The sequence below is a fragment of the Aythya ferina genome, assembly GCF_964211825.1.
Source record: "Aythya ferina genome assembly, chromosome: 1".
NCBI lineage: Eukaryota > Metazoa > Chordata > Aves > Anseriformes > Anatidae > Aythya > Aythya ferina.
This window is the reverse complement of record NC_140296.1, coordinates 183,642,171-183,664,856: the sequence shown is the minus strand read 5'-3', so window position 1 is coordinate 183,664,856 and position 22,686 is coordinate 183,642,171. Positions and strand designations below refer to the sequence as shown.

At 37.4% G+C, this 22,686-nt stretch overlaps 1 protein-coding gene across 1 annotated transcript in view; it reads left to right on the top strand.

The window, feature by feature from the left end:
* The first annotated feature begins 12,002 nt into the window (after nt 1–12,002).
* Nucleotides 12,003–22,686, top strand: part of SLC13A1 (solute carrier family 13 member 1) — a 28,583-nt gene continuing 17,899 nt past the window's right edge. The window contains exons 1-7 of the mRNA XM_084532592.1: nt 12,003–12,138; nt 14,579–14,707; nt 15,448–15,584; nt 18,539–18,726; nt 19,311–19,368; nt 19,458–19,524; nt 20,021–20,181. Of these exons, the coding sequence (XP_084388718.1) occupies nt 12,040–12,138; nt 14,579–14,707; nt 15,448–15,584; nt 18,539–18,726; nt 19,311–19,368; nt 19,458–19,524; nt 20,021–20,181 (839 nt within the window). The 5' untranslated portion in view covers nt 12,003–12,039. The remainder of the gene's footprint in view (nt 12,139–14,578; nt 14,708–15,447; nt 15,585–18,538; nt 18,727–19,310; nt 19,369–19,457; nt 19,525–20,020; nt 20,182–22,686) is intronic.

Below are 22,686 nucleotides of genomic sequence, written 5' to 3'. Positions count from 1 at the left end.
ACATTACTGGATGCAGAGCGAATCCTGTAATTCTACGGTGAGTTTTTACATCTGGATTTCAGTCTTTGATTACTGAAATATGTTTTCTTGGAAATATATGTTTCCATTGAAATATATGTTTTCCTGCACTGGTGATTAAATAACACTGATACAAATATTCTATCTTGTTATGTGACTGCTCTTGTACCCCACAATAAACAGTTTTCCTGAAAGAAAAAACACTTGCAGCACAGCACAGGAAATCTCATGTTGCCTTTCTCATAACATGTTAGGCAGATTACTTTCAAATTCAGTGAAACTTCTTGTAAAATATTGAGTTGCAAACACTTTGTTTAGCTAGGTTAAGGTAAACACTTGTTAATTCATGAAGATTAGTTCTGTAGGTATAACATAATTTACATTTGGTCACTTTTCATCTCAACAGAATTAACCATTTTAGAAAGTATTCCACAGATGACTTTTTGCTAACACTCCATTACTTCTTTGGGTAGTCCCAGTGATAACACTGAAGACAATCTATGAATCTGTGCAGACAGGGCTGTGAAGATGAGAGCAGAGACAGTTCCCACCCCAGGGGAAGTTTGTGCCTGCAGCCTTCTCTCATCACTGCAGTTTCAGCCTGAACTTTAATCAACTTTGTTAACAGAAAGATTCCTGGCCATGCTGAATGGGGCTGATTATATGTTGTGTGTGCTAGCATCTTACTCTCTCCTCCAAGCAGTGTCTTGCTTCATGAACCTCTTCCCTTTCACTGGAACTGCCTGACGTAGGGCATGCAACATGACCACATTGACTACCAGCAAAGCATTCAGCCTCCTGGCTGCACAGGAGACACTCCACCAAGCCAAGCTTGTACGGTGCTCACTAGGTGCTGAGAGAGCTCCCACTAAAAGAGTGAAGAAAAATAAAGAATATCTTCAGATGGCCCCCAGGACAATTTGACAATTTTACTTTAAGTCTAGCTTGTTGCTACTGCATGGGGAGATGGGAGCACTTGTATGCTTTGTTTTGCTACAAGATTTCATAGAATTTTTTTGAGAGAGTCTGGATTACCAAGAATTCCTCTGTAAACATGTCTGTGTGTTTATTGTCCAAAATTAGTGAAAGATTAGGAAGCAAAATCTTGATTAAGATAAACCCGTCTTTGGTGTGGCTATGAAAAGGGAATATTCTCAGGACTGTATAAACTTAAACGGCTGCTCCAATTTTATTGTGTATGATAACCTGGTCACAGGAAAAGACACAAAGGATGACTGAAAACTGAAGGAAGGGATGAGAAAAACAGGATTGAAGATTAGCCAAAATATATGCCTGTCAATGAGAATACTTTGGATGGTGAGATCATCTAGCAGTTTGATAAACTTTATAATGGCAAGTACATAAGATTATTGGAGGAGAAGATATACTTCAAAACTCAGAAGTTTTATGAAGTCAAAACTTTACACATAACTAACCATTGTAAGATTTTTTTTTTTAATGTGATTTGCATATGGATGTTTATGAAAAACATACACCATTTTGGAGAATAAATTATTAATTTCAAGTTTGGAGCCAAGGCAGGAGAAGATCTAATAAGGAATTCCAAAAATCTGTACTAAGAAGAGAAAATAGAATTAAATTCCTATGGCATGAATGTGGAGAACATGTAGGTAATATAATAGAAGATTGATCAATAAAATAGCTCTTGGGAATACTGAAACAAACAACAAAAAACCCACCAACGTTTATTTTCTCACAAGGTTAAATTTGATGGAGAAAAATAAATCTTATGTCTTTTAAAGCATATTAATAAAATGGAACAAGAACTATCTTCTATAGAACAAGGCAAACTGCTAAAGTTATTAGTGACTGTAAAATGGAAAAAAATCAGATTAAGTTTAGGAATGATCATTTAAGGATAATTACTCCAAAAAATTTTACTCAGTGACATTGATCAGTTAAAAATTCTTACACCCATTTTTTACAAACTATCTTGATTCAATTTTGTATTTCCCCAGGATGAATGTAGTACTCTTCTTTGCAATAATTCTTCCTCTGTTCTTCCAAAGAAGTGGAAGTTGAACATTGTTCTGAGTATAAATCAAAGATAATAGTCAATGGTTTTGCCCGATTAAGTTCTTTCCTCAACAGTAACACAAACTGATCAGTCATCTCAGACAAAAGTCAGCATGGCTGATGACATTAGCATGTCATCAGCGCACAGACAACATCAATTGCAGAAAGTATAATTATACCACTTCCAGTTAGCTGTCATCACTTGAAATAATTAAACAACAAAAAGCTGTTAAGCCAGCAAACAACTGATGAAGTGATTTAAATATTTTCCCTTATCATATTGCTTCCCAACACATATCATTATGGTACAGTGCTCAATATGACTCAAATTTTAGTTGATGGAAGACCACATCAAGTAGATTTTGCTGTCATGAAGGAAAGCCCCCTGCAAACAAAGCCATATTTTATAGTCAACAGTGCCAATCTAGGCAGACTTTTTTTTCCTGCTTATTTTGCATTCTGTATGAGCTGAAACATGCAGCCTTCCAAAAAAAGAAAGCTCTTTTCTGGGAATCATATCATGCCATTAATTTTAAAACAAAATACATCCTCCAAAATGATAAAGATCAAAAACATAGGATGGTGTTTAATCAGGTGGCACCTGAATTTTTCTAGCTCAGGTTGTCTGATGAAAAAAATATGAACTACTTTCACAAACATATTTTGAAACTAATTGCCAAACGTGTTGTGTAATCTAGGAGAGTATTATTAGCACCTCATGTTCTGAAGAGATTTACAAATTCATATTTACTCTAGCATGGGCTCCCTTACTTTATTACATGGGGAATGTATACCTTTGAGTGGGGAGAAGTCTGAAACATTTGTACTAAAAACTCCAGCAGACCATTAGACCACACATGGCAGTTAGACACTCTGGTATGCACACATACTTGACCAGACTTTGGGAGTGTCTGTTCTGATAAAAAGATTTGCCCATGCATATCCTCTCTAGGTTAAAGATTTTGGTCCTCTTGATGAAGGAGGATTCATACATCCCAAACTACATGGGCCATCATTCAATAAGCAAAACATGGAAATCATGTTTTCTTCATAGGCAGCTCTTTAAGGACACTTTTTATAGGGTGCAAGAGCTTTCAATTCCCTTGTGTAAGAAATGAAGCAGGAAAGGCAGGAAAACAGACTTCACCTTTGAAGAAAGGCTGAGAAAGTGGGGGTTTAGCCTAGAGAAGGCTACAGGGAGACACATGGCAGCATTTCAGTACTTAAAGGGAGCTTATAAGAAAGATGGAGAGAGACATTTTAGAAGGGAGTGTAGTGATAGGACAAGGGGGAATGATTTTAAACTGAAAGTGTGTAGATTTAGAATTGATTTAAGAAACAAATTCTTCACTCTGAGAGTGGTGAGGCACTGGAATAAGTTGCCCAGAAAAGCAGATGCCCCATCTGAATTGTTCAGTCAGGTTGGATCTGGCTCTGGGCAGCGTGATCTAGTGAGCGATGTCTGTGTCCATGGCAGGGAGGTTGAACTGGGTGATCTTTAAAGATCCCTTCCAACCCAAACCATTCTATGATTCTATGATTTGATTTTAGGGAGACAGAAAGTTGTTAAATGGTGAATTAGGTTTATGTACGATGTAAAGTTAGTGTTCCGTTTTTGTGCCAGAGTTGCATGACAGTAGATCAGAGGAAATGTCTCTTAAAGAATGATACTATTGTCTTTTTGGTCACTGAGAATAATATGCAGGAAAATGGAAAGTTTATGAGAGTTCTTTTTTTTTTTTCTTGTTTGTTTGTTTGTTTTTTCCCCTCCATTATGTATTGGTTGCCAGCAAAGAAAGTTTGCCAAGAGCATGAGGCAGAATGATTCTTCCTGAAAAGGAGCACATTGGACAACCACGTACATGAACGTGGGACATTCAGTGAAACCTCTGGAAAGATGGTGGAGCAAAACATTGCACAAAGTGAGCTCAGAGCCTGCCCCTCCCTTTGTGAGGGAGCTGCAGGCTGCCATGAGGCCTCCTCTCAGCCTGTTCTGCTCTGGGCTGAGCAAACCAGGGGACCTCAGCTGCTCCTCATACGTCTTGCCCCATAGACTCTTAACTATTTTTGTAGGCTTCCTTTGGACACTCTAACAGTTTTATATCCTCTTATACTGTGGCACCCAAAACCGCACACAGTGCTCACGGTGAGGCTGCACCATCACAGAGCAGAGCAGGACAATCACTTCCCTTGACTGGCTGGCAGTGCTGGGCCTGATGCACCCCAGGGTATGGTTGGCCCTTTTGGCCAAACACTGGACAGAAAACAACTTCCCCAGCATACTGTCTGCGCCACTCATTGCTCCTTCTTGGTCAGTGCTCTTACAGTCATAACAGACACTTCTCCTGAAGTGCAAACAGACAAATCAACAAAATACTGTTAGATGCATGCGACTTTTCCTCATACTAAGCAAGTGGGGAAAAAAGAGAAAACAATAAGGTAAACACACTAGCTAGGTTTGCTTTGTGAAACTAGGAACTGAAAGTTGTGAAATGCAGTTTTGTCTGTAAGAACAGGTTTTCAATGCATCATCTCTGCAACTCCCATAGAACACCTTCTGAGTTTACAGGCAAACTCAGTCAGAACCCAAGTCAAGATTTATTCATTCACTAGTGCCAACCATGTATCTTACAGGCCAAAATCCCTCAGAAATCTGCTAGCTCAGTGTCTCAATGTGCAAAACAAACAAACAAACAAAAAAACAAAGTCTGCAATTATAACATTTCTTTTATTCCTAGGTAATCAGCTCAGCCCCACGAGTAGCATTCAGAATTAATTTAACAACAAACCTACTCTTGTGACTTAAAAATATTAATAACTAAAAAGGTATTTTTTCCGTCACTTTGAAGTCTAGTTTGTTGTTTTTACTGTTACAGAACAGACAACACGGACAGTAAATTATCTTGTCCTGTGTTTAAGCTTTCCCTTCTAAAAGCAGTAAAACAAGAACAAGGAAGTTCTCCATCAGAAGGTGCATTGCATTATACTGATCATAAACAAGAAAAAGTTGAATAAATATCATAAATAAATAAATAAATAAAGGTTGAATAAAGACCAAAATAAGTGAAGATGCTGCATGGGGACAAAGAGCATAATTACATAGAAATCACATCCTCAAAAAATATAAATAAATAAAAAAGGAACAAAAAAAGAAATGATTTAATTCAAAACTGGAAAAGTCATAGAAAAAGCTGAAGGCAAAATAGTTGTGTGTGTGTTTATATATATACACATACATATATATGTGTATATATATATATATAAATAAAAAGCCAATTCAAAATACATCCTTGTGTACTTGATAAACTAACAGACAATGAATCAGTTTCAGCCAGGAAACACTCTCAGCAGAACTAATTTACCAAAGGCACTGATGAAGCTAATTTGCTTCCAGTTCTGAAGCTAACTTGTTTACAGCTAGTTCAGAGTTGGAGATAAACATTATCAAGGAGTTTGTGAGAAACAAATTCATGTAGATACAGACTTTTTATAATGAGTATAATCAAATAACTGGGCCTTTCTAAGCTTTCAGGGTATGCTACATACATGAGACCATTATCCCAGCTAATTATTTCTTTTAAATCATCTGTATTTATATTATTATACATTTGTATTTTACATTTATACAGGCAGTATATATATTTAGTTTACATGTAAATTGTGTTTTGGAAAAACTACTTCATATCACTATTTTTGCTGCTGACCAGTTATTCTGGTGGGAAGACATATAGGCATGGATTCTACTGGGATGAATGAGTATAGCAGAGGATCTCAGCACTATCTAGCATCATTAGAAGAGAGGATTCAGCTTCAGAAGGAAGAAAGATTATACAGTAATTGCTGAAGCACTTGAACTGATTCAAAGAACAAGACTGTGAGTACAGGTCATCTTGAAAAATCGTGGCAATAATGTCCTTCAAGCACAGTAGGTTTCTATTCAAAACTAAAAGGAGTGATATACTGTGCTTACAATGAATACTGAAATTTTAGTCTTCAAAATGCTTAAAGTCATTGTGCTTTGTTTCTTTTTATTTTGTTTGCTTTTATGGAGTAAGTCTGGAAACATACTCAACACATGTCAAATTCTGTCCATTCAGAAATACAGCTTGAATGTAGGTATGAAATGTGTCTCTTCTTTTCTCGCTACAGGATGAAAATAGATTTCATCTGGTTTCTCTGAACTGCTTCTCCAAACATTGTCAATAATCTCTTCCAAAGAGCTATCACTTTCCCAGCAGTTCTGTAATTTAGGAGCAGAAATGCAAAGAAAATTGGAAGGAAAAGAGTGCTTTGAAGGTATTTTTTAACTACCACTCTTTAGAAAATCAGGACAAGATCACAGGAATACATCATCCAAACTATTTCAGAAGTTTCCTTCCTTAGTTTGTGTTAAGTCCACATGTTGTCCAGAGTCTTGAATTATTAGAATTCCTTATATTTTTTTCATTTTTTCCCCCCGTGTGCTCTGCATGTTGGTTTACCCCCTTTTCCATACAAATCACATTGTCCCTGATAGCATTCCGCTAAGGTTAGAAGACACTGTTCCTTAGGAGACAGTTTTAAAAAAGACCAAAGGGTGGTGGGAGGAGTTTTAAATACATCAAATCACATTTCCATAAGGATTTACTAACTTAAGAGAGTTTTTAGGGCATTTAGAGTTTGTTGGAGCAGTTGTTTGCCATCATGTTGGATATGTACTTAGAAATGGGAACACTTCAGGATGTGATTTTATTCCACCAACACCCCTAAGTGCTAAATCTTAGATATACTATTACATTTTCCCAACATCTGGTGCTTTGATTCCTTTGTGTTTCTCACAAAATCTTGATCAAGACCCAGCACATTCATAGCATCGTTTCTCTTCACTACTGATTTGATGGGAGGCCCTGTGTGGTGGGAAACACCTGTGAATACACACCCAATTCTACCACTGATCCTTAACGTAATACTGATTGTTTTTACTTCCCTGTTTTCATATCTGTAACAGGGAGAAAAGGAGAGAGAAGGAGAGTTTCTTTCTCTTCACATGTACTTTCTGGGGTTGTAAATTAAATTTTCAGTCCCCAAAGCTGTTAAGCTTTTCAGGAAAAAATAACGAGGTGTAAAAATGGGAAACAGCCAGGCAAAATTTCCTGAGATGGTTGAATGCCTAGCAGAATATGCAAGATCTTAAGAAATTAGTACTTATGTTTTAATTTCCATGCTTTTCATTTAGTAAATATTTATTCTCAATTCCATCTTTTAAAATGCATCAGTCAATGTTGGGTTCATACTAAAGATATTTAGTTTTTCTCTGGCAAGAAAATAAACCCTGTGATCCCTGACAGTGGTAAATAAATACTCAAATAAAACTGGAGATGTTGCAAACAAGAGTGAGGGAAAGTTAATTATTCAATAATAATAAAGTTAGTAATTCTGATGCAATTGTTTTATTGATAGGTATTTGCTATATCCTGTTTGTTCAAACTTTTTAAGACCCAAACCAAAGAGAGTTATTTCTTTCTGCAGTGCCCCACATCTTTTGCAGTAAGTGATTAGGACATAGCCTTCCCATTACAATAATTATTTATTGGTATAACAAATGCTTTGCTGCTAAATTAGAAGTGCTGCTGTAAAATGTTGCTTATCATCTCATTCTATAAAGGTATCCTGTTAATCCCATAAGATCAACATCTGATAAGGATGTTTCTTTCATGTTTTTTTATCCCCATGTTTCCAAGGATCCTGCCCTGCAAAGCCATGTACTAAAATTTTGCGTGCTTTTGAAAATCCCTGGTATCACTGTGTAACTGAAGTGTTTCTTTCAGTTTTGGACAGTAGTATTGCCATTATATCTGTGATGGTCAAAAGACAAAGGCAAAGTAAGATGGAGAGTGTCAACATAACTTACAAGGCCTTTGGCAAGGTGTGGTGGATTGACTTGGTTCAGCAGCCAAGCACCACCCAGCAGCTCACTGTGCCCTGCAGAAGAACAAGGGAGAGAATAAGAAGAACAGAAGTGAGAAAACTCATGGGTGGAAATAGTTTAGTAAGCAAAGGAAAGGGGAGGAAAGAACAACAACAAAACAAAACAACAAGAAAAACAAAACAAAACAAAACAACAAAAAAACCCACAACCACAAGCAATGTAAAGGCAGTCAATCACTGTCCACCTCCCCCAAGCAGACCAGTCCTCAGCCAGACTCTGAGCAATGCCTGTCTTCTCAAAACATCCTTTCCCTCAGATTTTATTGCTGAGTGTGACATCATATGGCATGGAATATCGTTTTTGTTATGTCCCTTCCCAACTTCTTCCACACCCCCAGCCTACTTGCTGAGAGGGCAGAGTGGGAAAAAGTAGGGTCGTGATGCTCTGCAAGTTCTGCTCAGAAATAACTGAAACACTGGTGTGTTATCAACCGTTTTACTCACAAATCCAAAATACAACAGCATACAGGCTGCTATGAAGAAAATTAATTCCACCCCAGCCACACACAGTACAATCTTCACCAGCACCTACATCATTCTTAGGTCCCACACTATCCAGTACTTCTCCTTTAACGACCACCCTCTTTCCTGTCCTTTGATATACATGCAAATATCATTCCATCTAAGGGCCACACTTGTAATTTTTTCTTTAAATGTGTATTGACATTTTTTATTCAGTGACTTTGGCTCCATCTGATATGGTGGTCACTCACCTTATCTCCTTCCACAGTACAAAGGTGTTGAGAGGGGTGTGGGGGGCCAGAACTAGGTTGGTTATCTGATCCTCTGGCTACTAAATTTGCATCCCAATGCCTATGTGTTGCAGTGTAGTCTTTATCAGTCCATTGAATCATTTAATCTTCCCAGAGGCTGGTATATCATAGAGAATGTGGTACACCCAATTGGTGTCGTGTTCCTTGGCTCAGGACTTAATGATTTATTTTTTATGTTTTTAAATGAGTACCATTCCATGACTTGATTCTTTCTGGGCTACTGTGCCACCACAGAACTTGCTTTTCAAGGCCCAGGATAGTGTTTTGGGCAGTGGTACAGGTTACTGGGTAAGTTCCTAACCACCTGGTGGTCACCTCCACCACACTAAGTACATGACACTTGCCTTAGAGTATGCAGCAGTGTGATTTAATTGATCTGCCATGCATCCCCATACAGGGAAAGATGCATTCTCTTCCTAATAACCTAGATAATAATCTACCTGAGCATCTGTCTGTTGATACATTCTCAGGTTACTTGTAAAGGCTTAACTGCTCCAGAAATGTGCCTCAGCAGAAACATGGAAGGGCATTTCTTTCTTTCTTTTTAGCTCCCAATTTTGCTCTGAATATCTCTAGTGGCTGACTGTAAATCTGAGACCAGGGATCTGGAAAAAGTCTTGCAAATTTGGATGATAATTCTGCAAGCCATTTTCTACTGTCTCATCAGGAATAATTCACTTGGATTAGTATTGATTGGAAGTCTCTTTCTCTGTTTTGTTTTAAAATCCGTAAGCCCATTTCCATGCCACATTTTGCTATAGTCATGATGGTCTGGGAATACTGGATAAAAACAGCATTTTTGGTTTAATAAGACTTGGAATGTATTACTTCTGTGTACAAACTTTGTTCTCTCCATTGCTAGATTATGATTCAAATAACTAATGAAAATACGGGCTAGAAAATTAATCAGAACAGACCACTTCAGGACACTATTTGAAATGTCATTTAAGTATGAATGTAAAATATTCATAAGTACTCTTCAAGAACAGCTTTTTTTTTTTTTTCTTTTTCCAGTTGTGCACCCAAATGTCATTTTCCCCTAGAGCATTTCTTCTGCGTTTGTTTCTGAATTTCTATTAGTTCATCTAAAGGGTGTATTAAAATCAAATAAAATACATATATTTGATATTTGATTACTAAGCCAGTTGCCTCATAAAAGAAAAAGAACATTAGATTGGGTTTGCCTGAAATATATTAGCCATATTTCGTTTCCATATATGCCTGACCAATTTGTTAGAAACTTGTAATCCTCCACAGTTTTTCAAATATATGGCATATCAGAAAGTATTCAAATACATTGTAAAAGTTCTCAGATTACTGCATGAATTCTCACCAATGAATTATGGGTGAATTTCATATGGAACTGTTGACTTGAATACATATATTAAATCTAAATGTTCAGCACTCCCATCAGCACCATGCCCATATTGCATTCCTTTTTCCTTATTAAAATTAATTTCATTAGAGAATTGACTGTCATTTACCTTTGTGAATACTCAGGCAAAGAAAATCTTGAATACTTCAGCTCTGTCTGCAGTTTGCCTTCCCTTCTGTTTATTAAATCCTTTTACTCTTCTCTGTTTTCTTCTTACTTCTGACATTTTAACAGAAATTTTCCTTGACATCTACAACTGAAATATATTTCACATACAAATCTACATGAATTTATTCTCCCATATTTATGTTGTTCTTTATAGCAGTCCTCAGACACATGCCATTTTTCCCAGATCTCATAAAATCCCATTTGCATTTTCAGATATTTGAAGTTTTCCTGGTGCAGGAACCATAAATTCTCTCTGTGCTCACTGTCTTCGAACTCTGTGAGTAGGATAGTTTACCATTATATATTTAGAATAGCCCCTTTCAAAACCTACCAGTTCACCTGAACTCTATCCCGTACATTATCTTCTCAGGAGGTCTCAGGCTCAGTTCTGAGTTGTGTCAAAGCTGTTTTCCCAATTATTTCTTTCTGTGACATAGCAAAGGCTGTTATTTTATGATTACTTTTACCACCAAATTATTTTCCATCTTTGGGTTGTCAATCAATTCCTTCCTGTCAGTTAGATTTGAAATGCTGCTTCCCTAGTAAAAAACAAAGTCCTATCTTCAGAAACTGAAACTTTGTCCCCAACACTGGCAGTCTGTGCACCTGTTTTGTCTGTATCCTCATACGAGGGATCCATATAATCAAAAGTTATACAGATTTTTAAAATCTGCCTTATTAACTGGCCTTTTGATGCTTCTGATTGTAGTTCAAAGACTCCTTCATGTCTTCTCTTCCAATCTTCTGTTTTACTTAAGATCCTAAGCATGAAGAAGTGTGTTCTTTTCCCTTTTGATCTTTACCCACAGATACAAAACTCTTTCCTACTTTTTCTTCTTCTTTATTTGATGCTATTCTGTTGTATAACAAACATGGTACAATGTTTTCTTTTACTGAAAACAGGAAAATTCAGGCAATAGTATTTATTCATTTTTGATCATCTCATAAACTCTCCCATTCTTAGTCTTCGTCAAAGCTACATGGAACATCTTATCCTGTTTTCTCCCGTTTCTGTGAGAAAACAGGATAAGATGAGATGACAAACAAAAAATCATACACTCTTTGCCAGACAAGACAGAGAGAACCTATTTTTCTCATGTATTTCAAACTCAAAACGACAGAATCAATAGAAAGATTAAGGCTGGAAAGGACTTCTGGAGGTCATCTAGTCTAAGCTTTTGCTCAAAACAAAGTTCAGAGCTAGATCAAGATGCTCAAGACCTTGTCCTCTTAAGTTTTGAAAATTAGATTTTTAACTCTGTCCAGCAAAATGATCTTCTATATGTTTTCACTTCATGACATAATTGGGCTTGAACATATGTTCTATGTATATGGGATGTTTCAGTTTCCTACAGTAGCCAGCAGTGACTGGGAGAGCACCTGAAATGTTTGGTTATCTAGTTGCCTAAAACCTGTTCTAATTACATAGATTTGTTATGAGGAAAGGCAGGGGGAGAAAGTCATGAGGAGACAGGCATCTAGCCTTGGTTTATGATGAACACTTATCTTATCAACCTACTGTTAATAAAGTCACTAAAGCCATAAAAAGCAAGATTTAATTTTAACTTGGTTTACTGGCCTGCTTTAGCAATGGCTAAAGGTGATAGTTTGGAAAAATATTAATCAGAGTTAGCTATTTAAAGTCAGACCTATTTTTTTTTCAGCAGTTTCTGCAGGAAAGTTCATCATCAGCCATCAACCATGAAGGTTCTTAACTACCTCCTGGCCTACCGAAGGTTCCTGCTCATTGTCCTCACCCCACTGCTTTTACTTCCACTCCCACTCATCATCAAAACCAAAGTAAGTGACCTGCTGTGACAGGTAATTATTTTGCAGCTGTATGTCAAGCTTGAGATTCCCAGATCTTTTCAAAATTACTTCATTATGTTTGCACTGTGGATTTTTGTTTGTTTGTTTGATCAACTCAGAGTATTTTCATAGAAATGTATAGAAGACAACAGCTGTAATATAAGAAAGATTCTGTGCTGGTTGCATGAAGTTCTGAATTATATATATTTTTTCTTGTTTAGTAAATGTTTTTCTCATTTAACATCACCCATACCACCTTGAAAATCCTGTCCTTACCATTACATTTTGGCTACTTTTAATCAGCTCTGTGTGTTTGACAGTGGAGTTGAACCGACAGATGAAATTACTTTTTTATTTGATGATAGATTTTGTTAAGTTCATCATATACTGTGTTGTCTGACAGCAAATGACTGGAATGAATGTTCTGAGAAATTCCCTCTGGTTCCTAAATATAGCATAGGTTATGGCAGAATACCTTAGTTTTATTTCACTTGAAATAAATTCTGCTGGCATTCAGTAACCCTTGTGACAACTCCAGGCTGATGGAACAGCTATCTTATTATATTAGTGCTTCCATTTGGCACAGTCTGATATCAACAGAATGAAATAGAATTCTCCTGTGATGCGTTATCACACATGCATTATACATAACATGTATAATGAAAATACATTAAAGTCCAGTTCAGAAGTCCTTGCATCATATATAGATAGCTGATACATAGCAACAGGCTTCACACTGTCTCACTTCACAGTTTCACTATTCCTCTCTGAGCATTAAGAATCTGCAAAGTTCTTAATCTGGTAGTACTTAAGTGAGATAAATATTTGTTAGGTGATAAGTGAATCGTCATTCTTAAGTAGTTTCATATATATATATCACAAGCTTTCCCAAAAATGAATGCTAGACATAGCTGACTGACTTGGATTTAATCTTGATTTCAGTAAGAGGTTCTCAGCCCCGTTTCATTCAGTTCCTCTTCTACTGCAAACAGTCTCTGTTGCTGCTAAGTAGTTTCATGTCCTAAACATTGACATTAAAAGATCTAAACCAGTTTCTTCAAGAGCAGAAATATAAATCAAAACTATAAAAAATGGGCTTCTAGGATTCTAGAAAAAACTAGGTTCACTTAATCTCTTTATATTTGGCTGCATCCTCAGTTGATTCCATGTTGTTTACTCTTCCTCCCTCAGCCTAGTCTTTTCTCATTTGTTCTTTATCAGCAAAGAGATGGCTGCATTTTACTGGCAGCACTGAAATAAATCCTGTTTTCCAGAATTCTGAATGAAAGTCACTCGCTAAAATTACAAATCTTAAGAACAGTAACGGTGTTTCTTGTCAGGCTTGTTTTTCATATTATATGTTATTCTCACCTTATTGATACTGGTGACAAAATTTAATTGATTACAGAAGAGCCAAAATTTGACTTATTATTGACTGCAAACACTCCAAGAGGTTTAAAAGTTGCATTCTGTGTGCTTGTAGCTGCAGAATGTTTGTAATGGTTGCTTGTATCAGAAATAGTGCATGTAGCCAGCAGGAGCAGGAAGGATTATCATCCCCCTGTACTATGCTCTGGTGAGGCTGCACCTCAAATATTGTGTTCAACTTTAGGTCCCTCACTACAAGAAGGACATCGAGGCCCTGGAGCATGCCCAGAGAAGGGCTACGAAGCTGGTGAAGGGCCTGGAACACAAGTCCTGTGAGGAGCGGCTGAGGGCACTGGGGTTGTTTACTCTGGGGAAGAGGAGGCTCAGGGGAGACCTTATTGCTCTCTACAATGGCCTTAAAGGAAGGTGTGGAGAGCTGGGGGTCGACCTCTTGCAGATAACTAGCAATAGGACTAGAGCGAATGGCCTCAGGTTGTGCCAGGGGAGGTTCTGGCTGAAAGTGAGAAGACATTTCTTCTCAGAAAGAGCAGTCAGGCATTGGAACGGGTTGCCCAGAGAGGTGGTGGTGTCACTGTTCCTGAGGGTGTTCAAGGAAAGGTTGGACCTGGCACATGGTCATGGTTTACCGTGTGATATTGGTGGTAGGGGGATGGTTGGACCAGATGATCTTGGAGGTCTTTTCCAACCTTAATGTTTTTATGACTCTATTATTTATGTTCATTCATGGTCTGAGAAAGCTCCAGAATGAGCTATAGGATTAATTGTGCTTGAAGGAAAAGCAATGTCTTTTTTTTATGTCCTTTCATAAGTGGTAGAATTTAAGTATATCAAAACATTCTTTAAACCTATTTACAGACTGCTTTGTACCTTAGCAAGATTATCAATAGAAGACAGTAAGTACCCTGAATCCAGGTCCCTTGACTCATACTAGTTCCAGGTGGAGGTAATCTCTCAGCTGACATAGCCAGACTTTTTGCAATTGTGACTTTTTTTCCTTCTGTGTGATCCATTCCTGTTTTCATTGGTGTTATTTGTATTCTAGGAAGCAGAATGTGCATACACACTGTTTGTAGTTGCCATCTTTTGGCTCACAGAACCTTTGCCGCTGGCTGTTTCAGCTTTGCTTCCTGCATTTATGTTCCCACTGTTTGGTATAATGGAATCCAAGGAGGTAATTTTTTCCTTTTTCCCTATCATACTATAGATTTCAATAACAAAATCTGCAAAGAAAGAACCGGATGGGTTAAATCCATGGATTTGCTGAGTGCCAGTCACAGTAGGCCTATCTCAAGCTCACGTGATTTGTATGTGATTTGTCCTCAGGACTGGTCCATATTTCTTTTATTTATTTATTTATTTATTTATTTATTTATTTATTTATTTATTTATTTTCCTAGACGGTGATTCAATGCTTAGATGCCAGTCAATGGGAAAATGCTAGATAGATTTAAGATATCCTTAATGTTACGGAAGCAGTATGATACATGTACAGTAAAGACCCTGTGTGCAAAATCTATCTGCACATCAGAGACGACACCACAGATGATATTTTATATCTCCATGTTTAAAGTTGTTCTTTTCTCTGTTCAATAGGTGGCTATGTTAATAAAAAGCAGCATTTCATTGGTTATTTAGATTTTATGTGAGACATGACTGATGATCTTAGGTTGTTTATACCACAAGCCTTATTTTTCTTTGAGTTTTAACACTGTGTTCTTTGGCACATTGTTATTTGGTTTAAATGAAATTAAGAGCTTTAATGAAATTTTACATGAAACCTTTAATGAAAGTTTAAACCAAAAATCTTTCTCCACATGCATTTCAATACATATCTGTATTGAACTGCTAGTATCAAGTACTAATAAAAAAGAAAACAACTAATTAACATAACTTCTTTGTTTTTTATTTCAGGTGGCATCTGCTTATTTTAAAGACTTTCATCTGTTGCTGATGGGAGTAATTTGTTTGGCAACATCGATAGAAAAATGGAATTTCCACAAAAGAGTGGCTTTGAGAATGGTGATGTTAGTGGGTGTCAACCCCGCATGGTACGTGCTAAACAATGTCTTGGAGGACAATAATACTTGTGGAAAGCTTCGAATTCCAGAAATAATTGCCTACTGCTTATTCTGCAGTAGAAATCCACCTTTTCTTTTCTACTGAAACAAAGTAGATATTTGAAATGATATGATTGATTTGTAGGTGACACTTTATTATTTTGCTGAAATACTAATTATAACACTGAAAGTTCCCTACAGTGATTCTGCTCATAATAAGGAACCTTCTAAGCAGCAACAAAAACATCAAAAATACCAAACAACTTATGAATCTGTGAATAATGTAAGGGTCCTAATAATGTTTAGCACTTTACATACCTGATGCCTACAACCAAAAATCTGTGCTATACTTTATATTTATCTGTAGTTCAGTACTGTTTGCAAAATTCTGGAAACTTCACAAATACAGAAAAGGAGTTGAGATACACAAGAGGGAAAATAAAGTCATGAAAGTTGTGTTGGCAAAGGAAAAACACATGAAGCACAGTGCCTCTATTTATGTTTTTTTCTTTGTCAACTTGTGAAGAAAATATCAAAGGAATAGGAACTTCCCCAGCTGGATGAGGTGATGAGAGAAATGAAATCTTGCACTCTTTACTGACTTGCTATCAACATATATCTTATGAAGTGAAAACTTTTCTTTGCTTGCAAGGAAAGCTTCTAGGAGTGCTTTAGGCCCCCAGATTCATCTGTCAGCACACCAGTGAGGCTGCAGATAAGATCTGTAAAGTGAATCTGGCTTCCCAGAATATACAATGTTTATGACTCCTTGTCAGAAAACAGAAAGTGATGGGAAGTAAAAAGTCAGAAAAGTAGAAAGCTAGGTCTAAAACATAAGATACCTCCTGAGTGATCTAACTAATAACACTTCTTGGAAATACTGGAATATTTCTATTCCTTGGTAGTTTGTCTGTCCTAAATTTAAATATCACATGTACTTTGATTTTTCCCACATCTTCAGACAGCTGGTAGCTTTCTTTTTCTTTTTTTTTTTTTTTTTTCTTTTTCTCTCTTTCTCTCTTTCTTTTTCTCTCTCTCTTTCTCTCTCTTTCTTTCTCTCTTTCTTCTCTTTCTTCTCTTTCTCTTTGACAAAATACTCCTTATATTCTTTTTCTACGGTATGCAGTTATCTTTTGGATGAAATCTTGAAAGGGAGAATACAAGTCAATGGTGTGATCCACTAACCGAAAACTGCTGAGGAACATGCTGTGGATGCAGGAACCTGCATCCAGCTGCTGAAGATACCCGGAGCAGTTCCACAGACAGCTATGTAACCCTGAGGAAGCAGAATCCCTCCTATCTCAGCTCTATCACACTTCCTAATTATGGTAACAAGATGATAAGTTTATGATAAGATGATCTGTGAAGGAGAGGATCCTCCTGCCTCTCAGCATCTATTGCTCATAAGCTATGTGCCCCTGCAAAGTGATGCACACTGTTCTTTCTGCATAACCCCCCTCCTCCACAAGCAAGAGTCCCCAGACAGCTTTTGCACACTGGAGCCACATCCAGCCCAAGGCAGAGATATCACTGTAGGAGTTTCCTGCAGTAGAGGGCATTGAGAATGCAGTAGTGGGTGGGGTGTAGGACAGCGGGAGTACTTATCCTGACCAGTGTTTTCTGCACAAATGTTTCTCCTGAAAACACGATTCTTCCCCAACTTCCATCTGAGGACCTGATCAAGAACTGAGTAAAGTTAATGGGATTTATAATAGTGCTGACAATTTGTGTTGAATCAGGTCTGCCACTTGCAGTTCTAAAGATCATTTCATTGTTATGCAATTAAAAGTGCACAGAGGAAAGACAGGGTATCAAGGTATTGAACTTTTTGTACCCATATTGAGAAAAAAAAAAAAAGAAGCAAGTTTGAAATGTTTTCACCATTAGCTGAAATGAAAGGCTATGAGAGGCATTTTGAATGCTATTTTTATGTCATAATACATTGCTTACATTATTTTTATATTAAATCTCATTTTCATGTGTTGAGTAATCCATAGAGCTTTTACAAAGCTTTTGATCTAGGCCAGGCAAAGAGCTTTTCAGATTGCACAAGTGACTTTTCATAAACTGCTGTACCACCACAGTCCCTTCACTCATGTTTACTGCCTTGCTATGGTGATGCATGGCAGGTGTCCAGTGACACTGCCAACACCTTGGGACAAGAAGCCAAGAGAACTAGTCTCATTTACAACTCCAAGAGATGCATTAAATATGACAGTGTAGTCTGTATGTTAAATTTAACCCGATTTCACAAGATGTGATGTAGAATATTTGCTTTTTTTTTTTTTTTTTTTAGTGCAAATCTGGAGCGACTCTAGTAGGGTAGATGCAGTTCCTATTTTGAAGCAAACTTAGCACAAGCTGCACTAAGACCAGACCAAGACTTATAATGACCTTCACTTTCCCATTTAATATGAAATATAGCCTTTATTGAAGCACTAATAATCCCTACACTTTGAGGTATAGGTTAAAAACTAAGTGCCACCTACTGAATTGCTAATACTTCTCCTTATAACACCCAGACTGATATCCAGAGGATTCACAGCCTAAGTGACTCACAGCCCAGAGTTTTGAGCTAGCTTGTACAATACAAGACTAATAGCATTAGTAGTATAGCCATTTTAAGTTTGATCTGAATTTGTGACATCCATGGCGCTCTTTCTTCAAAGATGATTCATATACAGTATTATTCTGTAGATAAACATTATTTCTTTAATTTCCATTTATAAGTATATTTGACCCTTATAACTCTATTTCAGTGTGAAAATATCTTTGACCAAAATCATTCTAATTCATCAGCTTCCTCAGAGGTCAGTTACAAGCTGTAAATATTTACTGTTTCTTACATTCAAGCTTTCTGTTGAAAAAGCTTTCCATTTATATTAAACAGCCTGGTGATAGGAGGTGTTGTTGCAGCAGTAACAGACTCTTCTCTCCTGTTCCAGGCTTACACTGGGTTTCATGGTGAGCTGTAGTTTCTTGTCGATGTGGCTCAGCAACACCTCTGCGGCTGCCATGGTGATGCCGATTGTAGAGGCCGTAGCTCAGCAGATCACCACAGCTGATGCAGAAGCTGACATGCTGGAGATGTCCTACTCTAATGGCTCCACTAACCTGGCGCTGGAGCTTGACGGTAGGTGTATGGTACAGTTTTTGTTTGCCCACCCTCACTCTGCAGCACACGAAACACCACATAACATGAAGGGCTAGGCAAGTAACAGCATCATTATGTGTTTTGTTGAGAGACATCTCTTTGATTACTGTGCATGAGGCCTCTCACATTCACAAAGATTAATTAAAATTGAACAGGTGCAGAATACAGCAGGAGAGGAGAAGACATGAGGCTGGCTTGTTCAGCGTAGTAAAATGAAGTCTGAAAAAAAATATAACTACAGGCTATAAATACACGGGAGGTTAAATGTTAGCAAGAGAAGAGAGCTCTTTAAGCTCTAGGGTAGCGTTGGAAGAACAAATGAATCTAAACTGGTTAAATACACAGATGAATTGTAAATTAGGAGAAGATTTCTCATCATTATGAGACTGAGACCCTGGGGTAATATGAGTTGTGGAGGATTAGGGCACAACTTAGCTGTTTTGCACTTGTAAATGTGTTCATGGGATGATACAGAGCAGTTGCAAGGAATGGGACATGCTGATAGAGACATTCCAGATTTGTACCCCTAAACATTTATTTGTCTTTCTGTCAATGTCTTACAGAAAATGTAGGAGAATGTGAAAACAGTGACTGGACAGAGAAAGGCAAACAAGTTAATGGGTAATAGTTATTCATTTTCTAAATTTTCTCTTAAGAATTCATCTAAGTAGAACATCTGTTTATTGCAATTAATACTTTTGTTTTTGCAGATATGACACCGATATGAGTAGTACCGTGTGCACAATTGAAAAGGAAAATGAAAAAGAAAAGGAACAGGTATGTAAGGTATCTTTTCTTATTCTGTTAATGTGCAATTTTGTTTTAACCCAAATCTCACTCCTATGTAACACTTAACATGGTGCTGCTAGCAATGAAGCTAGTTTTATGTGAATAAGTATGTGTGGATTCGCATATACATACAGTTTGCTTATTTAGTTATCTTTTACTGGTTTTGTGCTTCCAAGGTGTTTTATGTGATTAAACCAACCTCATCAGAGAATGATTCTATATATCAGGTGTATATGTATCAGTATATATAAAGGCAGTTCCTGTGTAAAGACTGAGGCAGTTCAGGCAAAGGACTTCAGGGTTTGACTCTCCCTTCTTTTCCTTTGCATGAATAATTGCACTGCCACTGCAAACCAAACCACACTTCATATGGCTGTATTATCAGAAAATTGTCTGACTGTTCTGGGACATCCTTGAATCCTATTTTTGTGCTTGATGATGAGCCCTTCTTATATGTTAATCAGTCTATATTCTTACTAAGCAGAACCTACCACCTGCTGAAACAGGGAGAAAAAGCAGAGAGGACAAATACAGTGGGATTTTCAAAGTGATGTGCTTATGTATTGCTTATTCTGCTACCATTGGAGGGTTGACAACAATCACAGGAACATCGACTAATTTGATTTTTGCTGAGCACTTCAATACGTAAGAGACTATATTAAATTATTTGTATTCTTCTTAATCCAGAATTTTAACTGTTCTTCCTTGAGCTCTCAAATGGCTCCCCTAAAATGCATTAGAAACCTTACCCTTTGATTTGATCATACTTGATTCTATTGCTTTCTTTTCATTATTTTTTTTTGTTAAAGGGTTAAAATGAAATTGCATGGTTGTATTTGACTTACATGGATGATCGTCTGTAAGTGATCATCCAATACATACAAAAAGATGACCATTCTTTGGTTGAGGAGTATTCTTTGAGTATTTGCATGGAAAAGGTTGGGCTTGTGTGAAGAGAAAAACAATACTAAGTTCAGGTCCACTTAGCAAGAAGAATCAGGAGACTTCCAGGAAGTTATGCTTAGTGGATTGCTGAAATGAGAAATTTAGATCTGTTAATCAATGAGAAAGCAAATCATTTCAAGCCAATCTGAAACTTTATTTTCAATGGAACACTTTGGTTTGAGGTTATTAATTTTTTTTTTTAATATTCCTTTTCTAATTAAAAGTACTTCAAAATTAAAATTGGCAGGTGTTGTTCCAGACCTTTTGAAAAACCAATAGTTCTTGTTTAACTTTTTTTTTTTTCTTCTGCAAATTACTCGTTGCCGGAAATATTCCTACTCTAATTTTAACACAGGAAAAAATAAAACACAATCCTGTTATTACCCTCTGCCCAATATTCTATGTTGTAGACAGCAAAACAGTGAAACCTGTATTCTGTGAATGGATGAAATTCACTGTAAAACAGTCTGTGCTACAAGAAGGTCTGGTGCAGATAGGAACAATGGAACCAGTATGGACATTATGAGAGATTGCCTGTTACTGGGGCCAAACAAACAGGGCAGATTGTGGCTTTGTAAGTCCTTCAGACTTCTAAACATGTAGGTTTAAACTTATAAGCTATAAACTTATAACTTTTAAACATACAAGCATTTCTAGTTCAAGCAGGCTCCATACTCACAAGCCTAGGAGAATCCAAGATTGATTACTAGGGATAAGAACTGTTCTTGTTCGTTTCCCTTGAAGTTTTAGCAAACCTGAAGAAAACTGGCTCACAGCTGGTTTTTCAGTTTGTCTTAGCTGTTAACAATCTCTTCAAGAATGCATAAGCAGATTGCTGTTCTCTCCCTGGGTCTTCATCCTCTGCTAGGAGCATGAGGTGTACATGGAGCACTATGTGTATAATCCAGTTTTATACCCCACCAGGTTTTTGTTTAATCTTTACACAACCACTGAGCCTAATCCTTAACTTAAGCTGTATCTACCACCTAACTGTGCAAATATTTTTTGTTTAACTGTCTTGCACCCCTCTCCTAAGAGGCCTCATTTGTATTTATGTCCTGTCTGAAGGAGGAATTGACCCATTAGCATGACTTGGACACATTTGCAGCCTACCTTTATGCATTATAAGCATCACAAGGATGATAAATCATAAGCATCATAACGAGCATCATAAGGAGGACAATTCAGCAAGAGAGCTGTATACACCAAGAATATTCTTGGGTTTCCATCTAAGTGACAAAACACTGAAGAATTCTGTATTCTTCATAACTTCCCAATTTTAGTATTAAATAAACTACAATCAGTGTTTATTGTTCTCCCTCTTCCCTCCTTTTCATTTGTAATATGAAAAAGGTGAAGAGGAAGATCGTATATCTGCGTTAGTGTTGGAGTCTGTGCCTTGCTGGGAATCCTCAGCCTGCTGTTGATTTAGGACACGCAATTAAGCCCTGTTCCACAGAGCAGAAGCAAGCACTGGCAGCAACGATGCTAAGCATCCCTGCCAGTGAGACCAACTTCTCCCAGGGCTGCTTTTCAAGACAGAATTGCTACTAATCCTCCCAGGGTCACTCTATTCATTCTTTAATTGTGCACAAAGAGACACTCCAATACAGTGTCTAGAATATATCCAACTGAAAAGAAAATATATAAATATTGGCTCTGATACCAAGAAGCTGATTAGACAGCTGGTAGGCTAAGCATTACTCTGCGCACCACTTCCCATGAGACACCCAGAAGCCTTTACTTGCCAGGGGGCATCAGTGAGGATAAGTTGGTCCTCAATGCTCCCTGACCAGATCCTTAGCGGTGCTGGGTCCCTTTCTTCTGACTCTGTTTTTACTGATTTTTAGTATTGTATCCCTTTCTGTATTGGTATGTTTCCAGTTGAATCATTCAGGCTGCTACAGTCTGCCAAGTATCATATCTGCAGTTTTACCTCTCTTATCTTACGTATCTGTGCTGTACAGACTTTCTCACAGCTCTTTCACATGACCAAGCAGTTTCTCCGGAGCTGCAATCCAAGGTTTGCAGCTGGGCTGTATCAGTGGCGCCACGGATCCTAGGAGCCCAGGCGGCTGCACCCAGGGGAAAGCTATGGGGAGGCTACAGAGGGAAGCCTGTCATACACAGCATTGCCAAGCAGAGAACTGAGCTCTTCTTTGCTTGAGGAAGAGTAAATCCTGTAAGGAAACCTTTGATTCAGTC